Below are 25657 nucleotides of genomic sequence, written 5' to 3' on the forward strand. Positions count from 1 at the left end.
GATGTGTACTGTTGCAGTGCAGGGAGGTTGGAGTGACAATAGATGTGATGTCAACGCTGCAGTTTGATAGATTTCATGGTGAAATCCTATTGAACATCTGTGTGTTGTGTATGAGAGGATTTGATCCCTCCCTGGTCAGATTCAGATCAGAGATGGATTGATCTGTTTGCCACATTGTATAGTAATCCAACCGTATATGGCCAACTTTAGATTTCAATACAAATCTGATCGAAGGTCATTTGACTTGCTAGCTTTGTACAGCTTCATGCAAAAGCTATACGGCCATGGACTCCCCACCACTAGTGATGGTCATGTCTATGAGAACTCTTGGAGAAGCATGTGATTTGTTGATAGATTTGCAAAGCTCTGATTTGCTGTAATCACATCCCGCTTTAGCACATGATCATGACTAGCAAATCAGAGACTTACATGTCTGTCACCTGGCCGAACTGATCACACGCTTCTCCATGACTTCTCCTAGACATGACCATCACTATCCACCACCCCTCTTTCCACCCTGTCAGAATATGGTAGATCTTCTGACGTGGGCAATCATCCTTCCCATTGAGAAATGGTGTGAAATCAGCCAGCCAAAATCGCGATAGTGCAAATAGAAAGAAATGCGATCGCAGTGCAATCACAAGGGCTATCGTGTTTCTTAGTGGAAAAGGGCCCATTCACCCCTGCAAACGCAAAACGCTAGTGTTTTGCGCTGGTGATTTTTTTTTTACGCGGTTAATGTGTAAAAATTACGTACATGCTCGTGATTTTTGAGCGATTACGATTAACGCTTTTTTAGCATTGTAACCCCGATTGCTCTTAAATTGCGATAAAATGCTGCATGTAGCACACTTGGTGATCACCGCTAATCGCCGGTGATCGTGGCAGTGGGATCACTGCCATTTAGTTAACATTGCGCTTGCGCCTTAAAAAGCACTAGCGACTGCCGGCGATTAGCGGTAAATGCCCACTAATTGCCCAAGTGAGAATGGGCCCTAAATGGAATATTTTGGTCAATCAATATCTATATGGAACGAGCCATTGGAATTGGAAGTCAGGCAGTCTGAATGGATTTGTGTCTGGCTGCTGCCTTGAGACGGAAGAGGCAGTCTGTGCATGCAGATTGTTTAATCCGGACTCATGCTCAGAGAAAGCGAAGAGGAAGCCGTGATGGGAAGTGACCCGTCAGCATCGGAATGTGGTTTTGTGTAATATTAGCGAAGCCTACAGCAGAATCTCCTCAGCAGCAGCAGCAGCAGCAGTAGAGTTAAATCTCCCCCCTCCTTCCTCAGTATCTCCACCCTCCCCCTTTACTCTCAGTATTATTCATAGCAGTAACCTCACCCTCCACCCCCTCTCCCTCTCTTTCTCTCCTTCTGTCTCTAATTCAATTTCTCCTTTCCACCACACACCCTCTCTTCTTCTCTCTCTCTTTCCTTCATTTAAAGGGATTTCATTCCATCTCCACTTCCCAAAAATACAAACTTGAGCTTTTTATTCACACAACGTAGAAGTCTCCTCTCCTCCGAAGACTCCCAATCTTCTTGGAGAAGACCTAGCGAGGACAAGGATTCCGTTGTGATTTTCAACCCTGGTTGTCTACTGTAAGCATTTGTTTGCATTTTTTTTTTGTTTTCCATTGAAACTTGGCTTCTAGCTGTAGAGGAGGATGTAGTTACTGCTGGTTTCTGATTGTCCATTTCCACAGAAGTTCCTGGCAGGATGGGTCACTGGAGGTAACGGAGGCTTCAGGGATATATTTGGCAGCTTTTTGTGTCCAGGAGGAGAAGAGGTGAGCGGAGGTATGTGCATCTGTACTGTCCATCGTAACCTTTCCATACATCTGTGCGTAGAGTAATAAGCAGTCCACGCATCTGTGCGTAGAGTAATATGTCTCAATTGTATGTCTCCCATGTTTGTCAATGCTACGTCTGTCATATGTACTATTACCAATGACATGTAAACCACATATAATTCCGGGTACGACATTGGTCGTGCTTGGCAAATACAGGTGATTCTGGTATGCAATCCAGACAGCTGTGCTTAGAGTTATATGCAGGTCCATTCATCTGTGCATAGAGTAATATGCAGGTCCTATATATAGACTCTGGTTTGTCATATCCCAGTAGCTGGGTAGTCCGAGCCCCTCACATAATTACAGCTGTCACCTAACTTTTGAGTTTTTCTCTAATTGTCAGTGGAACTGGCTCTAGGATTGGATAGACTGCATCCCTAATTCCATATCCACCTGTGCTTTATGCCCCCACTTCCATGTGTCACCCTATAGTGTGTGTATACAGCAGCGAATGAACGGTCTATCTCATTGGCTACTGTACACATGCATCCTCTCAGGTGTATGGCAGACATCAATCTCATTTGTCAATTAAATCAAGGAAGAATGGTCTGCCCAACCCGGCATCCAATCAGATTCTTCCTTTCTGGTTTGAATGAAAGCTTAGGGACTATAAACGGAGAATTCCATTGATGGTATATGGTGTACATTTTTGGTTTTCTCATCTCACAGTATACAATACATTAGCAACACTACTCTGTATTTTGACTTGTGTTGCTCTTTTACAACAAAAATTGCAAAACGCAATATGCATTCCGCGTTTTGCGATTTCTTCTATGTTGGGCTGAATCGAAACGCAGAACTACGATTGCCTTTTTAGAAAATTGGCAACGCATTCCCACGATTCCAATTGTTACTTTACTATACATGCATTTGGAAAATCGCAAGCCTTTTCAAAGATAAACCGAAATGCATCCGACGTGAAAGGGCCCCTGCCTGCCATATGTGCGTCATATTCCTTTCTGTTATTTATTTTTGTTTAGTATACCTTTATGTCATCACGTATATATTATACCATTATTTACACTAATATTGTGTTTAGTATACCTTTATGTCATCACGTATATATTATACCATTATTTACACTAATATTGTGTTTAGTATACCTTTATGTCATCACATGTATACTATGTATTATACTGTTATTTACACTGTATGGCATTGTGTATTATGTATAATATCTGTGTATATATTAGGAATCTCTCTTTCTCTTCATTTTGTATATAGACCTTTAAGCTTAGCTCTCAGTTCTATCCCCTTAATACACAGCACTGTTTGTGGAAGTACAGTTTATGCGGTTTATTGTACTGTAAGTAGCTCTGTACATACACTATGCTTCTCTCTCTATCCACTACATAAAATGTATTTGTTTAGCCTATAGAGCTCTCTCTAGTAGTGGAGGGATGAGATGTGTGTAAGCGGTGTTTCTGCACGCTGGCCGTGTGTCAGGTTTCATAGCGGAGTCCCATGTATATGTGGATGTATACATTTGAGTGTGTATGAACAGCTGCTCCTTTGTCTTGCTATTGTCTCTATAGACTGGCCTGATTGCCGGGACTGAGCGTGATTTCCAATCAGTCTGTGTGGACAGAGCTCACTGACACCAGCCATGGCCTGTGCAAGATCGCCACCATCATTCCAGAAACATAATGCTCCTATTCTGATGGCTCTATCCGTGATTAATGTGACTTTTACTATATTAAGCCTGTGGTGTCTCCTCTTCCCCCCCTCTGCCTCCCCCTTCCTATGTCTGGTGGCTCTGAGACGTCTGTGTCTTGCAGGATGCATTGGAAGACACTGTCTATAGTTTTACTGTATGGTCCTCCTTACATGATTGATTGCCCTCTACTGTCCCGTTCCTTTGTCTGATTGCACTGTACTGTCTTTTCTCTATTCCCTCTGTGCTGTCTCATGACATATATGCTCACTATGAGCTGTCTTTTACTACTGTGAAGTTTCTACCCAGTGCCCCCCATTTAATTGCACAGTGTTGTGTTACTAGTCTTGTGTGATTGCACTGCATTCATTCACCTGGCCCATATGATTGCATGTCCCCATATGGTGTCATGGTGTTGTCACGACTACGTAGCATTGCAGTTTGCACTCATACTGTTTTGGATAGTTGTTCTGACTTGGGTAAACCCACCAACACCTCAGTTTTTGGTGTATTCTCTGAATGGTTTGACAAAATAGTGATAAACGGCCAGAACTGTATAAATACAATCCTATAGAAGCCAGATACTTCTATTTCCTTTATTCTTGTTGGCCCAGTGGCATAGGGATCACCATAGCAGCCATAGCAATTGCCATGGGGCCCATAGCCAAGGGGGCCCCATCCTGGAATGTTTTTCTTTAACGTTTCAATTTATTCTTTATTGTTTGCTCTCCTCCCAGAGAGGGGAACCCTGGACCTCCAGGGAAAGCTCTGTGGGGGGACCACTAGAATACTAGGGAAAATGATACACGGAGGGGGCTATTAGAGCAACTAGTGAAAGCTACAGTGTATGGAGTGGTAGACATTAGACTAAGGGTGGTTGGGGTGGAGGGCCCTTTCAATATGTTACTATGGGGGCCAGTGAGTTCTAGTTACGCCCCTAGCTCCTTACATACGTAAAGAAAAGAAAACTAAAAAAAGTTCCCCTGGGGGGTACTCACCTCGGGTAGGGGGAAGCCTCCGGATCCTATCAAGGCTTCCCCCGTCGTCCTGTGTCCCACAGCGGTCTCGCTGTGCCCCTCCGTACGGCAGGGATGTAAATATTTACCTTCCCGGCTTCAGCGCAGGTGCAGTATCGGCTCTCCACTTGGAGATAGGCGGAAATAGCCGATCGCTGTTGGTCCTCTCTACTGCGCAGGCGCAAGTCTCCTGCACCTGCGTAGCAGAGCGGACCCGACGCAGAACGGCTATTTCCGCCTATCTCCGTGCTGAGAGCCGCAACAGCGCCCCCACTGGAGCCAGGGAAGGTAAATATATCAAGCCTTGTCAGGCTTCTCGAGCCAGGATTGCGGGACGCTTCGGGGGAGCCAGCAGCTACAGGGATGGGGGAAGCCTTATTGGGACCCTGAGGCTCCCCCCTCCCGAGGTAAGTACCCCCCAGGGGACTTTTTTTATTATTTTTTTACAGTGTCTCTTTAAAGAGGAAGTCCAGTGAAAATATTGTAATAAAAAAGTGCTTAATTTTTACAAGAATTATGTATAAATTATTTAGTTAATATTTGCCAATTGTAAAATCTTTCCTCTCCCTGATTTACATTCTGACATTTATCACATGGTGACATTTTTACTGCTGGTAGGTGATATCAGTGAAAGGAGATGCTGCTTGCTTTTTTTGGCAGTTGTAAACAGCTGTAAACCGCTATTATTTCCCACAGTGTGATGTCAGAGCCATGGTCCTGACATCACACTGTGGGAGGGGTTTCACCACAATATCAGCTATACAGAGCCTCCTGATGATATGTTTGTGAAAAGGTAAACATTTCTCATGGGAGAGGTTGGTATCAGCTACTGATTGGGATGAAGTTCATTTCTTGGTTACGGTTTCTCTTCAATACATTAACAGGATGAAATCATCAAAATGATGATTGTGACAAGCAGTCTACGGACAGCTTTGTCACATTCATGCATTTTTGGCTTGACCTGACGAGATTTAGAGATTGGAGAAACAGACGGCTAACTGCAGAATCTCAGGACAAAGCAGATGGCCAAAAAATAGTGTCACAACCGATTGCTTGTTGCCCATTTTCTGATAGGTACGGTAAATGGGGATACCAGGACAGGCAACTGGCTGACGACCAAAACAAATATTGTTTGATGTCTGTACATCCCTGTAAACTTGCATTTTATGGCCCTTTTGGGTTGAAGGCCAATTAACCTACTGGCACCTTTTCAGAGTTGTGGAGGAAGCACATAAATACTGGGAGTTACTGGGAATTTGGTAGAACACCAACGTTTCATACAGATATTACTAAAGGCTAACAACACAGTGTTTGAGCATCCTTTCTTGTTAAGTGTTATTTATTTTGTAACCTTTTTCCTTTGTAGTATATCATGGTCTGTTTTGCTGTGATTGTTTTTAAACTTTCTGATTTCAATGCTTAGTTTTTCCTTTTACCATTTCTTTTCTAGGAACATTAAGGGCCAGGGCCGACTTATTTTTGCCCGATACAACATGCCCCCTTGGCATATATTGGCTACTGCATCTTAACAGTAGCACAGAGCTTAGTCCACTCCCAAGCTTTCTAATTGGACATCTCAGAAGATGATGGAGGTTCCTGACTGGAAGGTTCATCTTCTGGAGCGGAAAAGAAAAGAAGAAGAGGAGGCAAAAAGAAGAGATAGAGAAGAAGAGGATCGACTTGCAAATATGCCTGCCTGGAAGAGAGAGATCATCCTGCGACGGAAGGCCAAAGCTGAAGCTTCCATGCTGGAAAATAAAGTTGAGGTGGAGGTTTTGGAGCTTGAGGAGAAAGAGAGGACAGCTGGCGCCGAGGAGGAGGAGGAGGACAAACACAGCCGGGTCTTAAGGGAAAACATTGGACCAGTTCAACAAAATCCATTTATTCAACAGGAGAAGCAGAGGAGGATCCCAGAGTATTCTTGTACAAGAGCCAAGCCAATCACAGAACAAGCAGTCCACCGTGTTGCAAAAGTAGAAGACGCAGTCAGAGATCCACATCCTCCTAATGTTGGAATTATTAATGAAGCGAAGGAGCAAGAGACTCGGTCAGATGACCACCAATCTCCTTCTACAGAGCGTCGAGGGAGGGTGAGCAGGCTGCTGAGTCGATTTGGTGGCTCGAGGACAGAAGATGAGAACAATGATCCGTGTTTGCAGAGGATCAATGGGGAAGGTAACTCGCCAGTAAAGACACTGTCACCCAGTCCTGTCATAATAGCGGAATCTGAGACACAGGCCTCAACTTCTGTTAGTAACCCTGCTCCTCCTTCTGCTTCCTGTCATCGTGCTACAACGGGAAGTCAGATTTTAACTCAGGAAACCACTCTCTCCTCCCATGCCCCCACTTCTTCTTCCTGCATTGACTCTGAGCCAGCTGAGCTCTCGCCCTGTGTGGCCCCCACAGCCATGAGTGGCTTCAGCAACAGGCCTAGAATGATGGAAGAAATCAGGTCTTTTCCTTTCCAACTACGACCAGCATCTGCTGGATCTCCTAAACAGTTCAAACAAACTGCCCAGGTTTCGCCATCCATTACGAGGCCAGAAACTCTGAAACCCAGCCCTGAGAAATCGGAGGAGGATGGAGAAAGAGGTCTCAGTCCATCCCGGTTGCCTACCAACCTCCAAACTTTCAAAAGAAGTCCAGGAGAAAGCCAGGCCATGCAAAAGAGAAAGGGCAACACCATTACTGTCAACCCACGGAAAGCAGCCGTTTGTGAGAATGGCATCGGTCCCACAGAGACTAAGACTCCAACCCCCAAGTCTGAATCGGGCAAGAAACGTTATCCAACAGTAGATGAAATCAAAGTGATTGGAGGCTACCTTGCTTTGTCTCGGTCCTGTCTGGCCAAAAATAGTCGTGACAAGAAAAAGGTAAGGGCACCATCTCGTTACGTAATTCCAAGTGTGTATTTTATTATCAGGAGAATTGTGACTACCTGCAGCCACGTAATTGGGTGGGGGGGTTGCCACTCTTTTTTTGTTGTTGTTGTTGTGGTTGTTGTTTCAATATAGTTGTCGTCATTCTTTAAAAAATTCTCCTTTTGTCTTTCAACCTTTTTCAAGAGTTTTGTAGGTTGCAGATTATAATAATGCACTTCAAACACATGTATCCAGTAAGATTGCAGCAATGTATCCAGTAATATACAGCAAATCCAGTAATCCAGTACATGTATCCAGTAATATACAGCAAAGTCCAGAGTATCCAGCACCAGAGGGGATCACCTGATGCCTAAAAAGCACAATCCCCCCTCCTCCACCCCCCTCTAATACTTACCGAGCCTCCGGTTTCCCCCGTACACGCAAGCCGGCGGGTCATGTGACATCCCGACTTGCGTGCACGGACTCTGGAAGCTGCTAGGTGATTAGGAAAGGCTGCTAGACATCGCTGGAGGCTCAGTAAATTTTAAAAAGCCTCAAAACCCGCCGAAAGCAAAGTCCCCATTACTCCCCAGGCATGCTGGTTAGTTGAGACTTCCCGTTGCCTGAGTTTTGGATAGTTTGCTTTGCTGTACTGAGTTTAGGTCATGAAAAAGAACCTCTGAAAAGTTTGCTGTGCTGTCACTGTACTTTTATTCTACATTTCCATTTGTGTGATTTTTCAATAATAACAATAATGTCTGTTAGTAAGCAAAGCAATGATTGTGGATAGGTTAGTTTCCATTTCATGCAAACTTTCATATGCAAGGGGGAAAAAAAACCTGACAGCCTGCTGCATTGTTTTTTTGCATTCCTCATGCGATTTTTCACGTACAATGCAATTTTTGTGCATGTTTATTTACTGGTAACGGAAAAATGTTGTGTTGTCACTAGGCAGAACATGTGCTAAGGCCATTGTGAGAAATCACACATGAGAATTCACATTAAACGGCATATAACATGTTTGTTTTCAATCTCTGAAAATTCCCATGCGGTTTTCCTATTGCAGAAACACAGTGCTACAGTGCAGAAACGCAGTGCTACAGTTCAGACACGCAGTGCTGCGGTGCCACAGTGCAGAGACACGGTGCTGACACACAGTGCTGCGGCGCAGAGACACACAGAAACACCGTGCTACAGTGCAGAGACACAGTGCTACAGTGCGCAGACAGTGCTACAGTGCAGCTACGAGACACGGTGCCGCAGTGCAGACACACGGTGCCGCAGTGCAGACACACGGTGCTGCGGCGCAGAGACACACAGAAACACAGTGCTACAGTGCAGAGACACAGTGCTACAGTGGAAACTTGACCTTTGATTCTATATTCAATGACTGAGAAAGGCACATTTTTCTCTGATTGGGGGGCGGGCACTCCGGAGTTCTCAGCATGTAAGGTCTTGCTGTAGCTGTTAGTTGCTTATCAGTAATTTCCAATCTTGTTTCCTCTAGAACAGTCTTACTTCAGGCTGATTATAAAAGCTGTGCAGTATGTTTTCTTTGTTCCTAAAGTGGACCTGAACTCTTGTACAGGACAGAAGGAAAACACAGAGAAATGCACCCTGTATGTATATAGACAGTTTAGCTTGTCTACTTCCCGCTCATCTGTGACTAATCCCAACTGTAATTTGATCTCTCAGCTGTGTCAGCTGACTGCCATGGCCGAGCCGCTAATTTGTAAACACAGGGTGTTAACCCTATGTCTGCTTCCATGAAAGTAGGAAGTAGACACACTTCAGAGTTATTGCAAGATTTGAATCAGCTGTAACAAATAAATGTTTTTCTTTAAAGGTTATTCTGCTGTTGCTCATCTTTTAGAGCAGAGAGGAAGTTCTGAGTTCAGGTCCGCTTTAAAGCAAACCGGTGAGGTTTGCGAAGGACACAGTGAGATACTTACCTCAGGAGGGGGAAGCCTCTGGATCCTCCATCCTTCTGCATCAGCCCCTTCCAACGCTGAGACCTCCCAAGCGTGGCCTTCCTGCACATGCACACTGGCAATGCTGCGGATCTGCTCTGGCCGGGCTTTTTCAAAAGAAAGCTGGGCGGTGTAGGTGCGCTAGCGCAAGCTCTTTTTCGGGGGTCATAACAGTGGAACGGGGCTGTGGAGGAGAATGAAGGAAGCCACTTTAGAATTGAAAGGATTTCCCCTCCCGAGGCGCTGGGAAAACTACAGCAACCGACCTACCTGCGCTGTGACCCTGGTCTGCCAACAGGCGGCAGGATTCCTCTCCCCCCTCCTGCAGAGTCACGAGTGGGTGGTAACTGGAGGGGGTTGTTTACTTAAAACTCACCTGATCACCGATTCCAGCCTCGTGTCCCCATGGCAACCGTAGTGTCACATGACACGCCATCAGGACATACCAGCGTATTACGCGCTGGTTTGCCCAGCCCTGCGCTAGGGGCACTTTTTGTCTCTTCGGGGTCCCTTTATGCTGGGAATACACAATGCGTTTTTTCGGTCTATTTTCTGTTTGATCGTTTTTCGATTCATTTTTCCGCTCCATTTCCCTCTCGATTCTCTTATCTTTTCTTATCAATCTCCATTCACCTCTATGAGAAATCGTGCGGTAAAACGATCAAAAGTAAGATCGAACATGTCGGAAATGATCTATCGAAACATCTATCTGCTGAAAAAACGCATCGTGTATTCCAAACATTAAATACCTCTTCTGTTGAAAATATTGAATGAGTTCCGTTTGGCTCTGTATATGGGAACTTGATTTCAGTTTGCTTTTATGTACTCGTTAAAAGAGGAACTCCAGCCTAAACAAACATACTGTCATTAAGTTACATTAGTTATGTTAATTAAAATAGATAGGTAATATAATCTCTTACCCACCCTGTTTTGAAAGAACAGGCAGATGTTTGATTTCATGATGGCAGCCATCTTTTTGGTTGAAAGGAGGTGACAGGAAGCATGAGACACAGTTCCAACTGTCCTGTGTCCTGAGCACCTCTCCCAGTTGCTAGGCAACGTGAATAACAACATAGGAAATCCCATCATGCTCTGCACAGCATCAGGGGAAAAAAGCCTGGGCTTTTTTTCTTTGATGAGTGGAGTTCAGCTAAAAATGCAGCTAAAAATGATGCTTTGGTAAGAAAAACAAAGTTCTGATGCTGTGAAACTGTTAAAGAAACACCAAGCCTTTTCAGTTCTGCTGAGTAGATTTTTAGTCCGGAGGTTCACTTTAAGTAGTCACTTCACGGTGTCTCTCTCAGAAACTGGCGGATAGAAGCATCAGGATTTTGGCCTTTGCAGTTTGTCACGTAGCAAGGTTGAAATGTAAGGGCAGCCTGTACTCCAAACAGAGAGCTGTTGCCTTGGCTGCATAGAGGAGCTGTTAAAGTTTCATATCAGTTTATACATTTCTCAACTTGCTGCAAAATGAAATGGAAAATTCATTATTAAAAATATCAAATTGCAAAAAGACTTATGCTGCACCCGCTTTGTCCAAACTACCGTAATTTTATTTTATAACCATAGTTGACATTTCCTGTATCGAAAACCACGTTTTATTATTATTTATTGGATTTATATAGCGCCAACATATTACGCAGCGCTGTACAATAAATAGGATAAAATACAGACAATGATAATAGGGGTGACAGCACAATACAGGTAATAGACAATAGATACAACAATACAGGTAATAAGCAATAAGATACACAACACAATGCAGGTAGTAATACAATGCCAGATCATACACTGGAGTGGTAGTGCTAAGAATACAAGTTCCAAATTCTGGGTAAAGTGCACACAGTCAAGGATGATACACAAGGGGAGAGGGCCCTGCCAAAGGCTTACAATCTAGAGGGAGGGGTTGGTGACACAAAACGAGGGGTTGCATCAAGAAGTTCTTGGCAGAGAGGGTTAGGGCAGTGTTGAGTTGATGTAGGCCTCCTTGAAGAAGTGAGTTTTGAGTGCTTTTTTGAAGGTGGGAGCAAGCCTGATGGGCAGTGGGAGAGAGTTCCACAGGATGGGGGCAGCTCTAGTAAAGCCGTGCATGGGAGTGCGAGATGCGTGGAGTAGTTAGGAGGAGGTTGTTGGAGGAGCGAAGTGGGCGGCCAGGTGTATATCTGCTGACCAGGTCAGAGATGTAGGTTGGGCATATACTTGTGTATAGATTTTGTATGCCATCATAGGATTTTGAAGCTGATTCTGAAGCAAATTGGAAGCCAGTGGAGGGATTTGCGTAGGGGAGTCATGGAGCCGGAGCGGTGGGAATAGTAGATTAGTCTAGCTGCTGCGTTCATGATGGATTGTAGGGGGGTGATGCGGTTTTGAGGAAGGCCTGACAGGAGGGTGTTGCAGTAGTCCAGGCAGGAGATGATGATGGCATAGACAAGGAGTTTGGCAGTGTCTGGGGTCAGGAAAGGCCAGATCTTGGAGATGTTGCGTAAATGGAAATTGCAGGCCCTAGCTACGGTTTGGATGTGGTGGATGAAGGAGAGGGCTGAGTCCAGGGTGACACCCAGGCAGCGGGTTTGTGTGGTTGGACGAATGATTGTGCCATTGACAGTGATGTAGAGGTCTGTGGGGGGTGAAACAGCATGGGGCGGGAAGATTAGGAGTTAAGTCTTATCCAGGTTTAACTTCAGGAACTTTATGCTATAAGTTTGAATATTTATTTTTACATTATTTTTCTTACACTGGCCTATTGTTATTTATATTTACCCTTTTATTTAGGTTATGAAGGCCTACTGTAATGTTTACCGTAGGCCTTCATAACCTAAATAAAAGGGTAAATGACAAACACATACAAAAGCTGTATGCAAGGTGTTAAAAATGCCAGGAAACATGCATACAGCTTTTGTATGCGTTTGTCAGTTTATTTTCAATCGTTTGGTTGGTTGGTGTTTAAAATGGGCACTTCAAAGCAAACATGAAGTTTAAATAAACTTATGAGATCTTTATTTTTATTTTTTTTGTTTTGCTGAATGCAAATATAACCTAGAACAGCGTCCCATATTTTTATGTTCAGTTTAAGGGCTTTTACACACAATGAGATTTTCTGGCAGATTTACTGGTTGATTGATTTCCAACATGTTCGATCTGATTTCTGATCAGTTTTCCATAGAAGTGAATGGAAATTCGATCGGAAATCAGATTGGACATGTTGGAGATAATCAATCTGGCAGTGAATCTGCCCGAAAATGTCATTGTGTGTACCAGGCATAAGACTGAGGGCCCGTTTCCACTATCGCAAATCCGCATGCGTTTGCCGATTAGCCAATACAAGTGGATGGGACTGTTTCCACTTGTCAGAATTTCTGAGCTTTTTCGTCCGCGTGAAAAATTCGCATGGCAGAGCCATCAGAATTTGCATACTGCTATGCAGGCACGCAAATTCGCATGGAATCAATGGAAAAGCACACAGGCACTGCCATGGTTAAATTTGCATACAGCGTCATTCATTCGCATGAAAATTCGCATACAACCGCATGGGAAATTCGCATCCGCATGCGAATTTTTTCCGCGGCGATTCGCACCGCACAAGTGGAAATGGGCCCTGAATTCTACACGGCATGACAACTCTGCTTTGTTGAGCTGCAACACAAACAGAGGAGATAACCCTTTAAACTTTTCAGCACTAAAACCTTATCACCAACCTTTTCTCAGTCAGATAAGATTTCTCAGTCAGGCTTCTATTTACTTTTCAGGAAACTGAACGAACAAGCTGTTCATAACCTCATATGCAAGAATAATTTAAAAAAAACAACAACAAAAAAACAAACAAAAAAACCTCTTAACATATACTATACTGGAAGTCCAAAAGGGATTTAGACAATTTCTTAGTAGGGCTAATACTATTTGAACCTATGTTTATCTCATCATGTCACATGTGACATGTGACATGATGAGATAAACAGGTGTGCATGAATGTTTTCAAATGCCATAGACATGCAAATAGATATTACATGATGGTTGTCTGGCCGCATTTGCTTTCACTTCCACTTCTTAGCCACTGCATGACTCTGCATGTACTGTTTGGTTGTCTGCCCTCAACCCCGATTCCCTATGACCACTCTTGTGCACACTGGCATAAATGGAGAATTAAAGGACACCCGAGGTGAAAATAAACGAATGAAATAAACAATTGTATCTATCCGCCTTCTCCTAAAAAATGATTTTTTTTAAGATATTCCACAGTTTTATTTTATATTTAAATCTACTTTTTAAGTTTTTACTGTTTTTTTGCTCATTGACACATTCATTGAAGTATGCCAGAGCTAAAATCTGTGAACTATTGACCCGTTTTATCTGTTTCCTGCTCTCAGAAACCATTTTCTGTTAGGAAAGTGTTTTATAGTTGTCATTTCTTATCAGTGAGGGTCACACTGTAGTCTGACCCACTCCTGACTCAGACAGGAACTGCCACTTACATACCTGATGTGTAACTCTTTAAGGCAGAGAAAGAAAAAAAGGAACACACACAGTAGTATAGTTATTTTTGTGCTAGGCACAGTACATACACGTCTATCTTTTTATGTGACCTCGGGTATCCTTTAAGGCAAGAGGGTTTGGGAGCTGTATAAAACATCTTGGCCCACATGCAATTCACTTTTTATCCTGAGTTTTCTCCTAGGTGATATTATCACAACTTGTCAATAAAATGCTACCAGCAAGCAAGAAAATACTCAGAAGAATTTTAAAAGTACTATTTCATTTACTTTTTTTTATACTTTTTCAGTTGCAAAGTGCTGAAAAGTTATTTTAAAGAGAAGATGAAAAATTATCTCGTTGGAGATAAGTCAGGAGAAAAAGTGAATTGCATATGGGCCCTGGTGTTTTAGTGCTAGGAAGCCGTCTGTGTAAAGTAGGCCTTGCTTTGAAGATGATGCAGGAGGTGAGGCCTATCCCCAGCTGTCACTGCTGCTTCCTGACTTATTTGTAATATAAAGAGCGGCACACACAAAAAAAGTTAACTGAACAGTAATTTTTCTTCATCCAGTAAAGATTTACATTTGCAGTTTCATATAGCGAAAATACAGCAGGTAAATCGGCAAGAAGGTACCGGTAGCTACCAAGATGATAACCGAAACAGTGGCGTAGCAATAGGGGATGGAGAGGTTGCCACCGCACCATGGCCCTTGGGCCAGAGGGGCCCTGAGGGCGTACGAGAGAACTCGTCGCACTTGGGTGCATGATGCAGCCTATATACAGCCTATCCTGCTGCTGCACAAGTCCAGGCGGCGTTAATTACTTTTCCCCCTCTAGGTCCATGTGGACGGTGGGGACTGATGTAATTCGGCTTCCAGCTATTGCTGGAGGCCGAATTATAGTGTTTTACAATGTAACTTCTGCTCCGTCTTCTGAGAACGCTGAAGTTACTCCCTGTGCGCCGCTATTCCTATTACGGTCTATGGTGGCACCGGCTGCGCCCAAATCTTCCTGCGTTGTTATTACAGTGCGCGCCCCGAGGTGCCCCCATGACAGTCCCCCATGAGAAAATGGAATTGTCCAAAACCTGTCAGTTCTGTTAGAATCAGATTTTAACTGCTTACTGGGGTTTTTTTTATTGCTGGAGTGGTCCTTTAAGACTATAGCTGTACTTTTCCGAGAATTCTGGCAACAGAAGAAAATTTCTCAGTGAATGTGTTCCCTTTTCTGTCCTCTTTCCCTCCCTTCCCAAATTCATTTTGTCCGGCAGCAGCAGCAGCGTTGTTCTCTCCCTCCCTCTGGTGATGTCTCGCCCCCTCACACATAACTTACCCCCCCCCCCCCCCCCCTCACTGCCAGCAGTAGAATGTTATCTCCTCATTCCTCTGGCAGGCTCTGACAAGTCAGGGGTCATATTCCAAGTCTGAAATGTCCTCAGCAGTGGCGGCCTGTGAAGGACAGGCTTTCCGGGGAGGTTATCCTTGTAAGGAGGGTTCCCAGTGGAGCGCCACATCTGAGATTGATGCCTTTATGTCATCTGGCTTTATTTGCTAGAACTTGGAACTTTATACAGGCTAATAAAGACAGGCGGTGACGTGCAATCTCACTATAGCAACTGTCTTCCATGATTCTGTCTGCTCTGAGCGGGCTCTTCACATCACAAGCCCCAAATGCACACAGAGTGAATTTCGGGCAGTCTTTTGGGCAATTGATCATTCCCAATCGATTTCCTGGTGTGTGTGATCGATTGATCGGGATCACTAAAGGTTTCCATACATCAGAAGATGTATGGACAGATCTCTCTCTCTCTGATCGAATGTGATTAGAGAGAGATCTGTTTCCAGCCCATACACCACAGGGCGATTCACGATCGATTTCAGCATGAAATCTCTCGGGAATCAGCCTTGTGACAATGCTGTCCCCCCCCAATCTAAAATGTTCCCTCTCGGCTGCAGTATACTGTCCATCGCTGGCTCTGGGCTCCGTCCGCGTACACGTGCCCCATGCGGTTGCTGGGGTATTTGTGGAAGCATGTGTGACGTCACACACCCACGTTACGCTGGCAACCATGTGGGGCGCGTGTATGCGAACAGAGCCACCGACAGACAGGTTAAGTATACTGCACCGGGGGAGATGTTTTACATTAGGGGGGACAAAGTCAGGGGTTCCGTCGCATTCAAAGCTCATCCCGATATTGCACACGGTTACTGCAGCCGACCACGACGGGCCCGACATCTTGCAGCATGTCCGATTGACGCATGTTACCAATTTTGGTCTGAATTGCATCATCGATCAGGCATGCGCTTGGAGGCATCGATTTTCATTCAGTAATAATTATCAAATCGGATGGTCGATCGTCTGCCAAGTCGATAGATGTATGGACACCTTCATTCGCACACACATCTACAATGGCTCTTCAGATCAGTCTCTCTTGCTCCCAGGAACTGTTTGTGGCTTCCAAGCACATGCTCACAGCATGGCGTGCGAGACCACGTGATAGCGATCGGTCATTTAAGATCAGTCTGCAGAAGAATCGCTTCCACTCACCAGACAAGCTAATCATTCTGATTGCATCGTTTGCTAATTAGAAATAAATATCGGCTTAAGTGTGCTGGACCTAATCATCATTTAGGGCTGGTGCACACCAAAAACCGCTAGCAGATCCGCAAAATGCTAGCAGATTTTTAAACGCTTTTTTTTATTTTTCTATGGCGTTTTGCTAGCGTTTTGCGGATTGCTGCTGCGGTTTTCAGTATAGTAGATTTCATATATTGTTACAGTAAAGCTGTTACTGAACAGCTTCTGTAACAAAACCGCTGGCAAAACCGCTCTGAAGTGCCGTTTTTCAGAGCGGTTTGCGTTTTTCCTATACTTAACATTGAGGCAGAAACGCATCCGAAATCCAAAAAATGCCTCACCCAGGCATTTTTCGTTTCTGCAAAACGCCTGCCGCTCTGGTGTGCACCACCCCATTGAGATACATTGACCAAGCAGATCCGCAGCCGCAAGCGGATCTGAAAACGCCCAAAAAGCCGCTCGGTGTGCACCAGCCCTCAAAGTGGTCACAAAAGACTGTTTCAGGCAGCATGTGACTGCCAGCTAACACTGTGGAGTAGTACAGGTCTTCCAGTACACCCTGAGACCTTCATCAGTGGAAGAATAGTATTTGCCTCTGAACTCAATTCCTTAGGAGATAGTTTGGGGCTGAGACTGTATAGATGGTTCGCTAGCCTGCAGGTTAGTGACATGTTCTGTTGCTATGGAGAGTCGGAAGGAGAGAGGCGCATTACGGCGCAGGCGGGGCCAGTAGGAGATCATTGCCCCTGTGATTGGCTGAAGTCAATCCACCAGACAGATCTTTTGCTGAGGTATTGAGGGCCTCTGTACACACAAACTGCCTGACACCGTGGAATATCTGGCCTTTTTTTGCTCGAGTCTTCATTTTACTGAGGTGACTTTAGTAAAAGAGGAAGTGTGATTGGTCGCTATGCGCACGTTGTGAATTAACGTTTTGCTGTTTTTCTTGAATAGACCTCTGTGTTCTCTAATAAGTGCTCATCCTTCTAGCCATGCACTGGAAGTGGAAACTAAATTGTTTAAAGTGGACCTGAACTCTTGCACAGGACAGAAGGAAAACAGAGAGAAATACACCCTGTATGTATTTAGAGAGTTTAGCCTGTCTAATTCCCCCTCATCTGTGACTAATCACAAGTGTTATTTGATCTTTCAGCTGGCTGCCTCAGTAGAGCAGGTATTTGTTAAACACCGAATGTTAACCCTATGTCTGCTTCCATGAAAGCAGGAAGTAAACACTGCAGATTTAGTGCAGGATTTGTATAGGCTGTAACAAATAAGTGTTTTTTTCTTTAAAGGCTATGATGCTGTTGCTTATCTTTTAGAGCAGAGAGGACATTCTGAATTCAGTTCCGCATTAAACAATTACTACTACTACTACTACATAAAATCTTAAAGGGAACCTAAACTGAAAACGATTTGGATTTTTCCTTTTAAAATAACACCAGTTGCCTGACTCTCCTGCTGATCCTGTGTCTCTAATACTTTTACCCACAGCCCCTGAACAAGCATGCAGATCAGGTGCTCTGACTGATGTCAGACTGGATTAGCTGCATGCTAGTTTCAGGTGTGATTCAGCCACTCCTGCAGTGAAACAGATCAGCAGGACTGCCAAGCAACTGGTATTGTTTAAAAGGAAACATCCGTGTCCCTCACAGTTAAGGTTCCCTTTAAAGGAATACTGTAGGGGGTCGGGGGAAAATGAGTTGAAGCTGCTAATGGTCCCCCGCAGACATCCTTTGCCCACGCAGCCACTCACCGTAGTCTGAAAACCACTGCGTCTGCGTTGCTGTGTCCTCGCTCCTGCTGATGTCACCAGGAGCGTACTGCGCAGGCACAGATCATACTGGGCTTGTGCTATACACTCCTGGTGACGTCAGTGGGAACGAGGACACGGCAACGCAGGCAGTGGTTTTAAGACTTTAAAGTCTGAAATTCCAGAAGTGAACCGGAGGCGGGGCCGGAGCATCAGTGAGTGGCTGCGCGGGCACAGGATGTCTGTGGGGGACCATTAGAAGCCCCGGGTAAGTTCCACTCATTTTCTCCTGACCCCCTACAGTATTCCTTTAATTAGAATTTCAGGTCATATAATCCATTCTGGCAGTAATGCTGTTGCACATTTGGTAATTGGTTGGTCACCAGTGGTGGGAGGGTCATAGATACGTATCTAAACATGTCCAAATACAGAGAAAAAACAGCTCTGCTAAACAGGTGGGTGAAGCGTTACTGCACAAATGACTTCTATGACAGTAGTGAAAGAGGAAGAAAGAACTAGGGGCGTCCCAAGACAGTGAAACAATTACAGCTGTTTAAAAAAGTAATGTAAAAAAATTGCAAAGCTCATTGGGCTATCCAGCTTAAGGTTCGTTCACATCATACACGCTTCCATGCGCATTTGGAAGCGCATATGACGTGACACGCAAGAACCGCAAAAGAGCATAGATTGACCTTCTGCCGTTCACATCAAAGGCGCTGCGCAGAAGTACAATGCGCTTGCATACTGCTGCATGCATTCTGCCCGTAAGCGCAGAGCTGACCCATCACTGTCAATGGATGAGATGAGTAGTGCAGCGGGAAGCAGCGCAGATGGCGTGCGATCGTAGGCATTGCGTTCCGATCGCACGGCCATCTGCGCTGCATAGGTGTTCTGCACTAAAACTACTACGCGTTTTGCAGGCTGACAACCACTTCATCAGGTATTCTCCGTGCCAGCCCTATGTGACTTTTAAAACTGTATAGCCTCATATTGCACTACATATAAACCTGATGAAGTGGGCAGGAACCAACAAGACACAAGGGTCCTTGGGCAGTTAGCTTTTTCTCCTACGTTATCTCCTAGGCTAGGAGATAATTTTTATCTCCTGGCTGCAAAAGCACTGCTTGCAGCATTTTTGCAATATCCCCAGAGCGATTGTATTCATGCTAATTAGGGCAGAATCACAATCCCTCCACAATCAGGGGGAAAAACCTGTTTTTTCACTCCGAACCAATGGGAGTCAGCGAACGCTGCTGTAAAATGGCGCCCAGCCGAATGCCTAAGTTCACTATATGGTACCGCATACAAATGTGGGCATAGCGGAACAGCCACTCCCCACATTAAAACGTCCTCGTTATTTTTCATAGCATGAAGAACTGTTATGTAACCCGATTGTTATCGCACACGTTATGCTGTGCATTCGGATAATGTGGTCTGTACGAGTCCAGTGATGTCAACATGCTCAAGCAATTATATGGGAAGTGAGTGTGCATGAGGCAACACAGCATGAGGCAACGCACTTAGTGTGAACTCACAGGTGTCAATATTACTACAAACATTGGCTCCATTTGTTTGTTTGTTTTTGTCTTGTTTTGTTTTTGTATTTTCTTGCTTCCCATATCTTTAGTGAGCGGACGTACACCACTCAGTGATACAAGGAATAACATTACCGGGGCCCATCATTTCGGCCAGTCGACGCAAGCGCAGTGCGCTCACTCCGTACTGCGCATGCGTAAAGAGCCGGAGGGAGCCCCTGCGCATGCGGATAACTGGTCGCGTCCGGCGGAAGTGACGGGACCCGGTACCGGCGATAGAGGCAGTGGAGGACGGCGGCGTGGGAGCGATCCATGCGGATGGGGCTAGAGGAAGCCCCAGGTATGTATAAAATATTTTTTCATTTTTTAATCGGGATTCGATTCAATTCGATTTGCAATGGCAAATCGAATTGAATCGAATCCCGATCGCACATGTAGGATTTAATCGGATTGTAAATAGAATCGTAATCGAATCGCACAAAGAATTGTATCGTGTAGATTGGGCTTCAAGATTTATTTGGGTTGATGGCCTACTCCTTAACAGCAAATAAGTAAGAAAAAATATTTACTAGAAAATATATTTATCAGCTTATCTTCAGACTGATTCATAATGGTGTGTTAGCCAGAAGGAGAGAGATGGTTTTTTTTAACCATTTTATTAAATCGCAGATGTCATTTTTGCTGAATGCCCAATCCAGTGACACTTCCGGAGTAGCCCTTTAATAACGTTGATGTTGGAGTCCCCGACACTCAGCTGTGTGCTGAACCTCAGATGTGCTGCATATGTAAATTCATAAAATCAGCTGCCACAATAGCATCACTTGTGTGGGTACTTGAGAGGGATAAATATGTGTGTCTGCGTGTGTTTATGCCTTAGTTAGTCTGTTTATTGTAAATGGCTCTTTCAAGCGCAGCATCTTGTAATTAAGCTGCAGTGATCCTGTAATTTCCCCCAGAGCCGCCTCATCAGACGCGGTCCCCCAGAGACGAAGCGCGAGTTCACAATGGCTCTCATCTCTGAATGTGTCTGGGAGCGGAACTGGCTGTCTCCCCAACAACACTCCTTCTGTCACTCTGCCGGTGCAGGCTGCTGCATGAAAGAGGGACAGGGTCTCTTTCCTTCATCCCAATCAGTAGCTGATACACCCTTTCCCACAAGGTAATCTGCGGCGCAGGTAGAAATCTGCGGTCCATGTAGTCAGCTGTCCAGCTTATGCATTCTGAATAAATCTGAAAGTGGAGTAGCGAACTAGAGCTCTTGTTTACTTAAAGTGGACCCAAATTAAAAATACAAGATTTCAGAAATAAAATCTATTTTCTAAATTATAATAATAAATAGCAGCCTTTTTTCAGCTGCCTGATGACAAATATAAAATATTTTCATTTATTGGAGGCACCCCTCCCTTCCTTTCATATAGCCAGGACAGAATCCGGCAAACTGGTGGAGTAGAAGTGGTCTGGCAAAGGAGGAATTGCTAATGGCTGCCACCTGTACAACCCTAGTTATGAAAAGAGAACGGTGAAAAGCATGCACTGAAATGCTCATAGGCTTGAAGGAGTGTTTATGTATCTTTGTATGTGTCCGAGTGGTGCAACTAAATATTTTGAAATTTGGTTTGGGTCCACTTTAAAGGGATACTTTAGTCACCTGTAAAAAAAAAAAAAAAAAAAAAAAAAAAGTGTTTCACTTACCTTGGGCTTCTACCAGCCCCCCAGTGCCCGTGCCGGTCCTCAACGATCCTCTGTTTCCATGCCGCCTGGTAGTTTCGTTTTCGCCAACTCTGAGTGGGTGGGTGGGCCACTGCACCGGCGCGGGCACTGGGTGGCTGCAGGGGGCTGGTAGAAGCCCCAGGTAAGTGAAATTTTTTTTTTTTGCAGGTGATTTAAGTAATTGAAAACACACTTGAATTTCAGGTTTCCGCATGCGTTTTTACATTTCCTGCACAGCATGTGTGTTTGTACGCAGAAAAACTAGCGCGTTTTTCTCACAGCAGTTAATGTAATTGAGAGAGAAAACTGACAAAATGTGCACAATTATCTTGCAGGATAGCTCATTGGTTAACATCAGTTCTCTGCTTTTCTGTGTAGAAAACATGCACAAGAACAGTCCAGTATTTTCCCTGCCTTAAAGAGGTGCTTTATTTTTACAATAATTATGTATAAATGATTTAGTCAGTCAGTGTTTCCCCATTGGAAAATCTTTCCTCTCTGATTTACATTATGACATTTATCACATGGTGACATTTTAACTGCTAGAAGCCAGGTGATGTCAGTGGAAGGAGATGTTGCTTGCTTCTTTGGCAGTTGGAAACAGCTGTTATTTCCCACAATGCATCAAGGCTCCCACAGTGTGATGTCAGAACCATGGTCCTGACATCACACTGTGGGAGGGGTTTCACCACAATATCAGCCCCCTGATGATCAGTTTGTGAAAAGGAAAAGATTTCTCATGGGAAAGGGGCTATCAGCTACTGATTGGGATAAAGTTAAATTCTTGGTTACGGTTTCTCAGATGGCATGATTCATTTCTGTTTGATAGTAACCGCATATTGTTATCACAGCAGGAGGTTTAGAGCTGCTTCACCAGCGATTTGTGCTTTCTAGGAATCGCCAGTGATTCCAAATGCGCTAAAGCCTATGGCAGTGATTCCTCAGGCGCGAATGTGATAGCCAAATTTGCAATTGCCATGCCTGCAGAAATTTTTGGGGACGATTTAATTTAGGGACTGCAGGGGCCAAAATACCCTTCCCTGAAATAAGTAGCAAAATCGCTCTCTAAATGGATTTTCCATCTCTAATGGGCCCCAGGCCTCAAACAAATCACTTACACAGTGGCATAACTACAATGCATGCCCACCCAGCAAAGCTTCCATAGCCCCCCAATGTTCACACCCTTTTTCTGCCTCCCCTTGCTGCCCTCCCTTATAGCTGAGTTGCAGGGGCTGCTTCCTCATAGTTACGCCGCTGTTTAAACACCTGCAACTAGAAATAATGTCTCTAGAGATCAAAGCAGACTGAGCTAAGGAAATAAGATCTTTAAAATGAACAGTAATAATTCATATAACTGGGGGGGGGGGGGGGGGGGGGAGTTCTTTTATATAACACTTCCAAAAATCACTGCCACTGGAGGCCTCTTCTTCCTCTCCCGCCTCCACAGGAAGGAACTACAGCCGAGCCAAGTGTGCATGTTCATACACCGGCCTCTCATTCCAAGGATATTTATACACTGCCTCATACTTTGCTAGAACAAATCTGCTTACTGTCAACAAGGCCATTTTAAAGCAGGAATGAGAGTCCTAACACTCAGAAAGTGTCCGTAAGGCTGTATTCTAGTTGGTCTTACAAACCTCTCATAATTGTCTAATAGCAAAAATTGGCCCTGGCAGATCATAGCAAACAGCTATACGGATGTGAAAGAGAGTCCAGCCACTCCTCTCCTGCAGTAGAAAAGGTTCCTTGCGCTAGCACACTAAGTACACAAGCTGCAGACCCCTCTGTGGTGCAATTGGATGAATACACGGCTCAGCTCCTTGGATTGGGGAGGTGTACAGATCTAAGAAAAAAAGAGGAGCGCTCCATAGTGTATTACAGTAAATCTCGCTTTAATGCGCAAAAAAATGAAATGTACTCCCAATGTGTACAAATGATTACGCTTGTAAGCGGGCAGGTGCCTCCGCTTTACCCCTCCGTGCGGACGGATCGTTTGCCTCTGTGGCCAGCAGTGCGCTCTCTGATGGAAGGGATGCTCGTCTCGCTAGGGGATGGGCGGAGCCTAGTCCTGGCGTGCCTGTAGCGTCATTACGCGTTTCGGCACATCTGCGCCTTCATCATCGGAGAGCGCACTGCTGGCCACCGAGGCGACCGATCCGTCCGCACGGAGGGGTATAGCGGAGGCACCTGCCCGCTTACAAGCGTAATCATTTGTACACATTGTGAGTACATTTCATTTTTTTCGCATTAAAGCGAGATTTACTGTAATACACTATGGAGCGCTCCTCTTTTTTTTTTTTTTTTTTTTTTTAGATCTGTACACTCCTCTCCTGCACCTGGTCACACCCCTTCCCCGCTCCCTGGGAGAAGAGCCTGCAGTTTTATCCAACTTTGAGGTCCTGTGGCAGGGAAGGAATGAGACAAAATAGGGGGAAAGGTAGTAACAATCACACTGCTAACACACAAACACATCACTGAAAGTGGCAGTTACAGGAATTCCAGGTTCCCTCCCATCCAGATGCTGGACTTCTATACCTGAATAAACTTAAAGTGAATCTGAACCAAGTAAAATGATTTAAAATAAACACATGATGCACCTGCAAATGAATCTTATATACTTACTTCACCTCTCAGAAGCTCACCATTTTCTTCTAACGACGATTGTTTCTAGTTCTGAAGATTTTGACAGAACTGAAATATAGCGGTTGCTGCCACTTACACATTAGTTGCTGTCAGTTTTTAGCCTAGTCCTGGCGTGCCTGTAGCGTCATTACGCGTTTCGGCACATCTGCGCCTTCATCATCGGAGAGCGCACTGCTGGCCACCGAGGCGACCGATCCGTCCGCACGGAGGGGTATAGCGGAGGCACCTGCCCGCTTACAAGCGTAATCATTTGTACACATTGTGAGTACATTTCATTTTTTTCGCATTAAAGCGAGATTTACTGTAATACACTATGGAGCGCTCCTCTTTTTTTTTTTTTTTTTTTTTTTTAGATCTGTACACTCCTCTCTTGCACCTGGTCACACCCCTTCCCCGCTCCCTGGGAGAAGAGCCTGCAGTTTTATCCAACTTTGAGGTCCTGTGGCAGGGAAGGAATGAGACAAAATAGGGGGAAAGGTAGTAACAATCACACTGCTAACACACAAACACATCACTGAAAGTGGCAGTTACAGGAATTCCAGGTTCCCTCCCATCCAGATGCTGGACTTCTATACCTGAATAAACTTAAAGTGAATCTGAACCAAGTAAAATGATTTAAAATAAACACATGATGCACCTGCAAATGAATCTTATATACTTACTTCACCTCTCAGAAGCTCACCATTTTCTTCTAACGACGATTGTTTCTAGTTCTGAAGATTTTGACAGAACTGAAATATAGCGGTTGCTGCCACTTACACATTAGTTGCTGTCAGTTTTAACTGAAAGGACAACTGATGTGTAAGGTAACGTCCATGTTTCCCTATGGCACAAGTCGGCGATATTACAGTTTAACATTGTGCTGACCAGGAAGCTATTATGGGGTAATGGTCATTTTTAAAATGGAGGACGGAAAAGTCCACTGATCACAGTGGAGAAACAGGATGCAGGAGAGGAGAAAGAGATGATTGTAGCCTACACGGGAGGTAAGTATGACGCCTGTATGTTTATTTTTACTTTAAATTTCAGTTCAGGTTTGCTTAGGATAACTATGATAAAAGATTGTAAGATCTACTCCCAGAGTAAAATACACTATCAATTATTTTTCTTTGCTATGTTACTGTCACTACAGTACAGTTACAGTGGTAGTAAACATCTTACAGATCTAGTCCATCTCACCATGGGGGATTCTCGGGTATTTCATTATGCACAAATGCACTTACTAAACAACAGTTGCTTAGTCCACCTGCCACAATACTGTGCAGAGATTAGGGAAGTGCTTTGGTGAAGAATGAAGATCATACTTAGAATGCCCCATGAGAAGATGTACTAGTCCAGTGATCTGCAAACTTGGCTCTCCAGCTGTTAAGGAACTACAAGTCCCACAATGCATTGCGGGAGTCTGACAGCCACAGTCATGATTCACAAAGGCAAATGCATTGTGGAACTTGTAGTTCCTTAAAGAGACACTGAAGCGGAAAAAAAATGATGATATTATGATTTGTATGTGTAGCACAGCTAAGAAATAAAACATTAAGATCAGATACATCAGTCTAATTGTTTCCAGTACAGGAAGAGTTGAGAAACTCCAGTTGTTATCTCTATGCAAAAAAGCT

At 44.4% G+C, this 25657-nt stretch overlaps 2 protein-coding genes across 2 annotated transcripts in view; one reads left to right on the top strand and one right to left on the bottom strand.

Annotated features, from left to right (window-relative positions):
* Positions 1–6108: 6108 nt before the first annotated feature.
* On the top strand, positions 6109–7539 carry PPP1R18 (protein phosphatase 1 regulatory subunit 18). Its single transcript, XM_068247804.1, has one exon. The coding sequence runs from the start codon at positions 6109–6111 to the stop codon at positions 7537–7539; it is 1431 nt and encodes a 476-aa protein (XP_068103905.1).
* A 6-nt stretch (positions 7540–7545) lies between these two features.
* Positions 7546–25657, bottom strand: part of ABCF1 (ATP binding cassette subfamily F member 1) — a 413240-nt gene continuing 395128 nt past the window's right edge. Inside the window, exon 30 of the mRNA XM_068247805.1 lies at positions 7546–7572. Within this exon, the coding sequence (XP_068103906.1) occupies positions 7546–7572 (27 nt within the window). The remainder of the gene's footprint in view (positions 7573–25657) is intronic.

This window comes from Hyperolius riggenbachi, chromosome 8, assembly GCF_040937935.1.
Source record: "Hyperolius riggenbachi isolate aHypRig1 chromosome 8, aHypRig1.pri, whole genome shotgun sequence".
Classification (NCBI taxonomy): Eukaryota; Metazoa; Chordata; class Amphibia; order Anura; family Hyperoliidae; genus Hyperolius; species Hyperolius riggenbachi.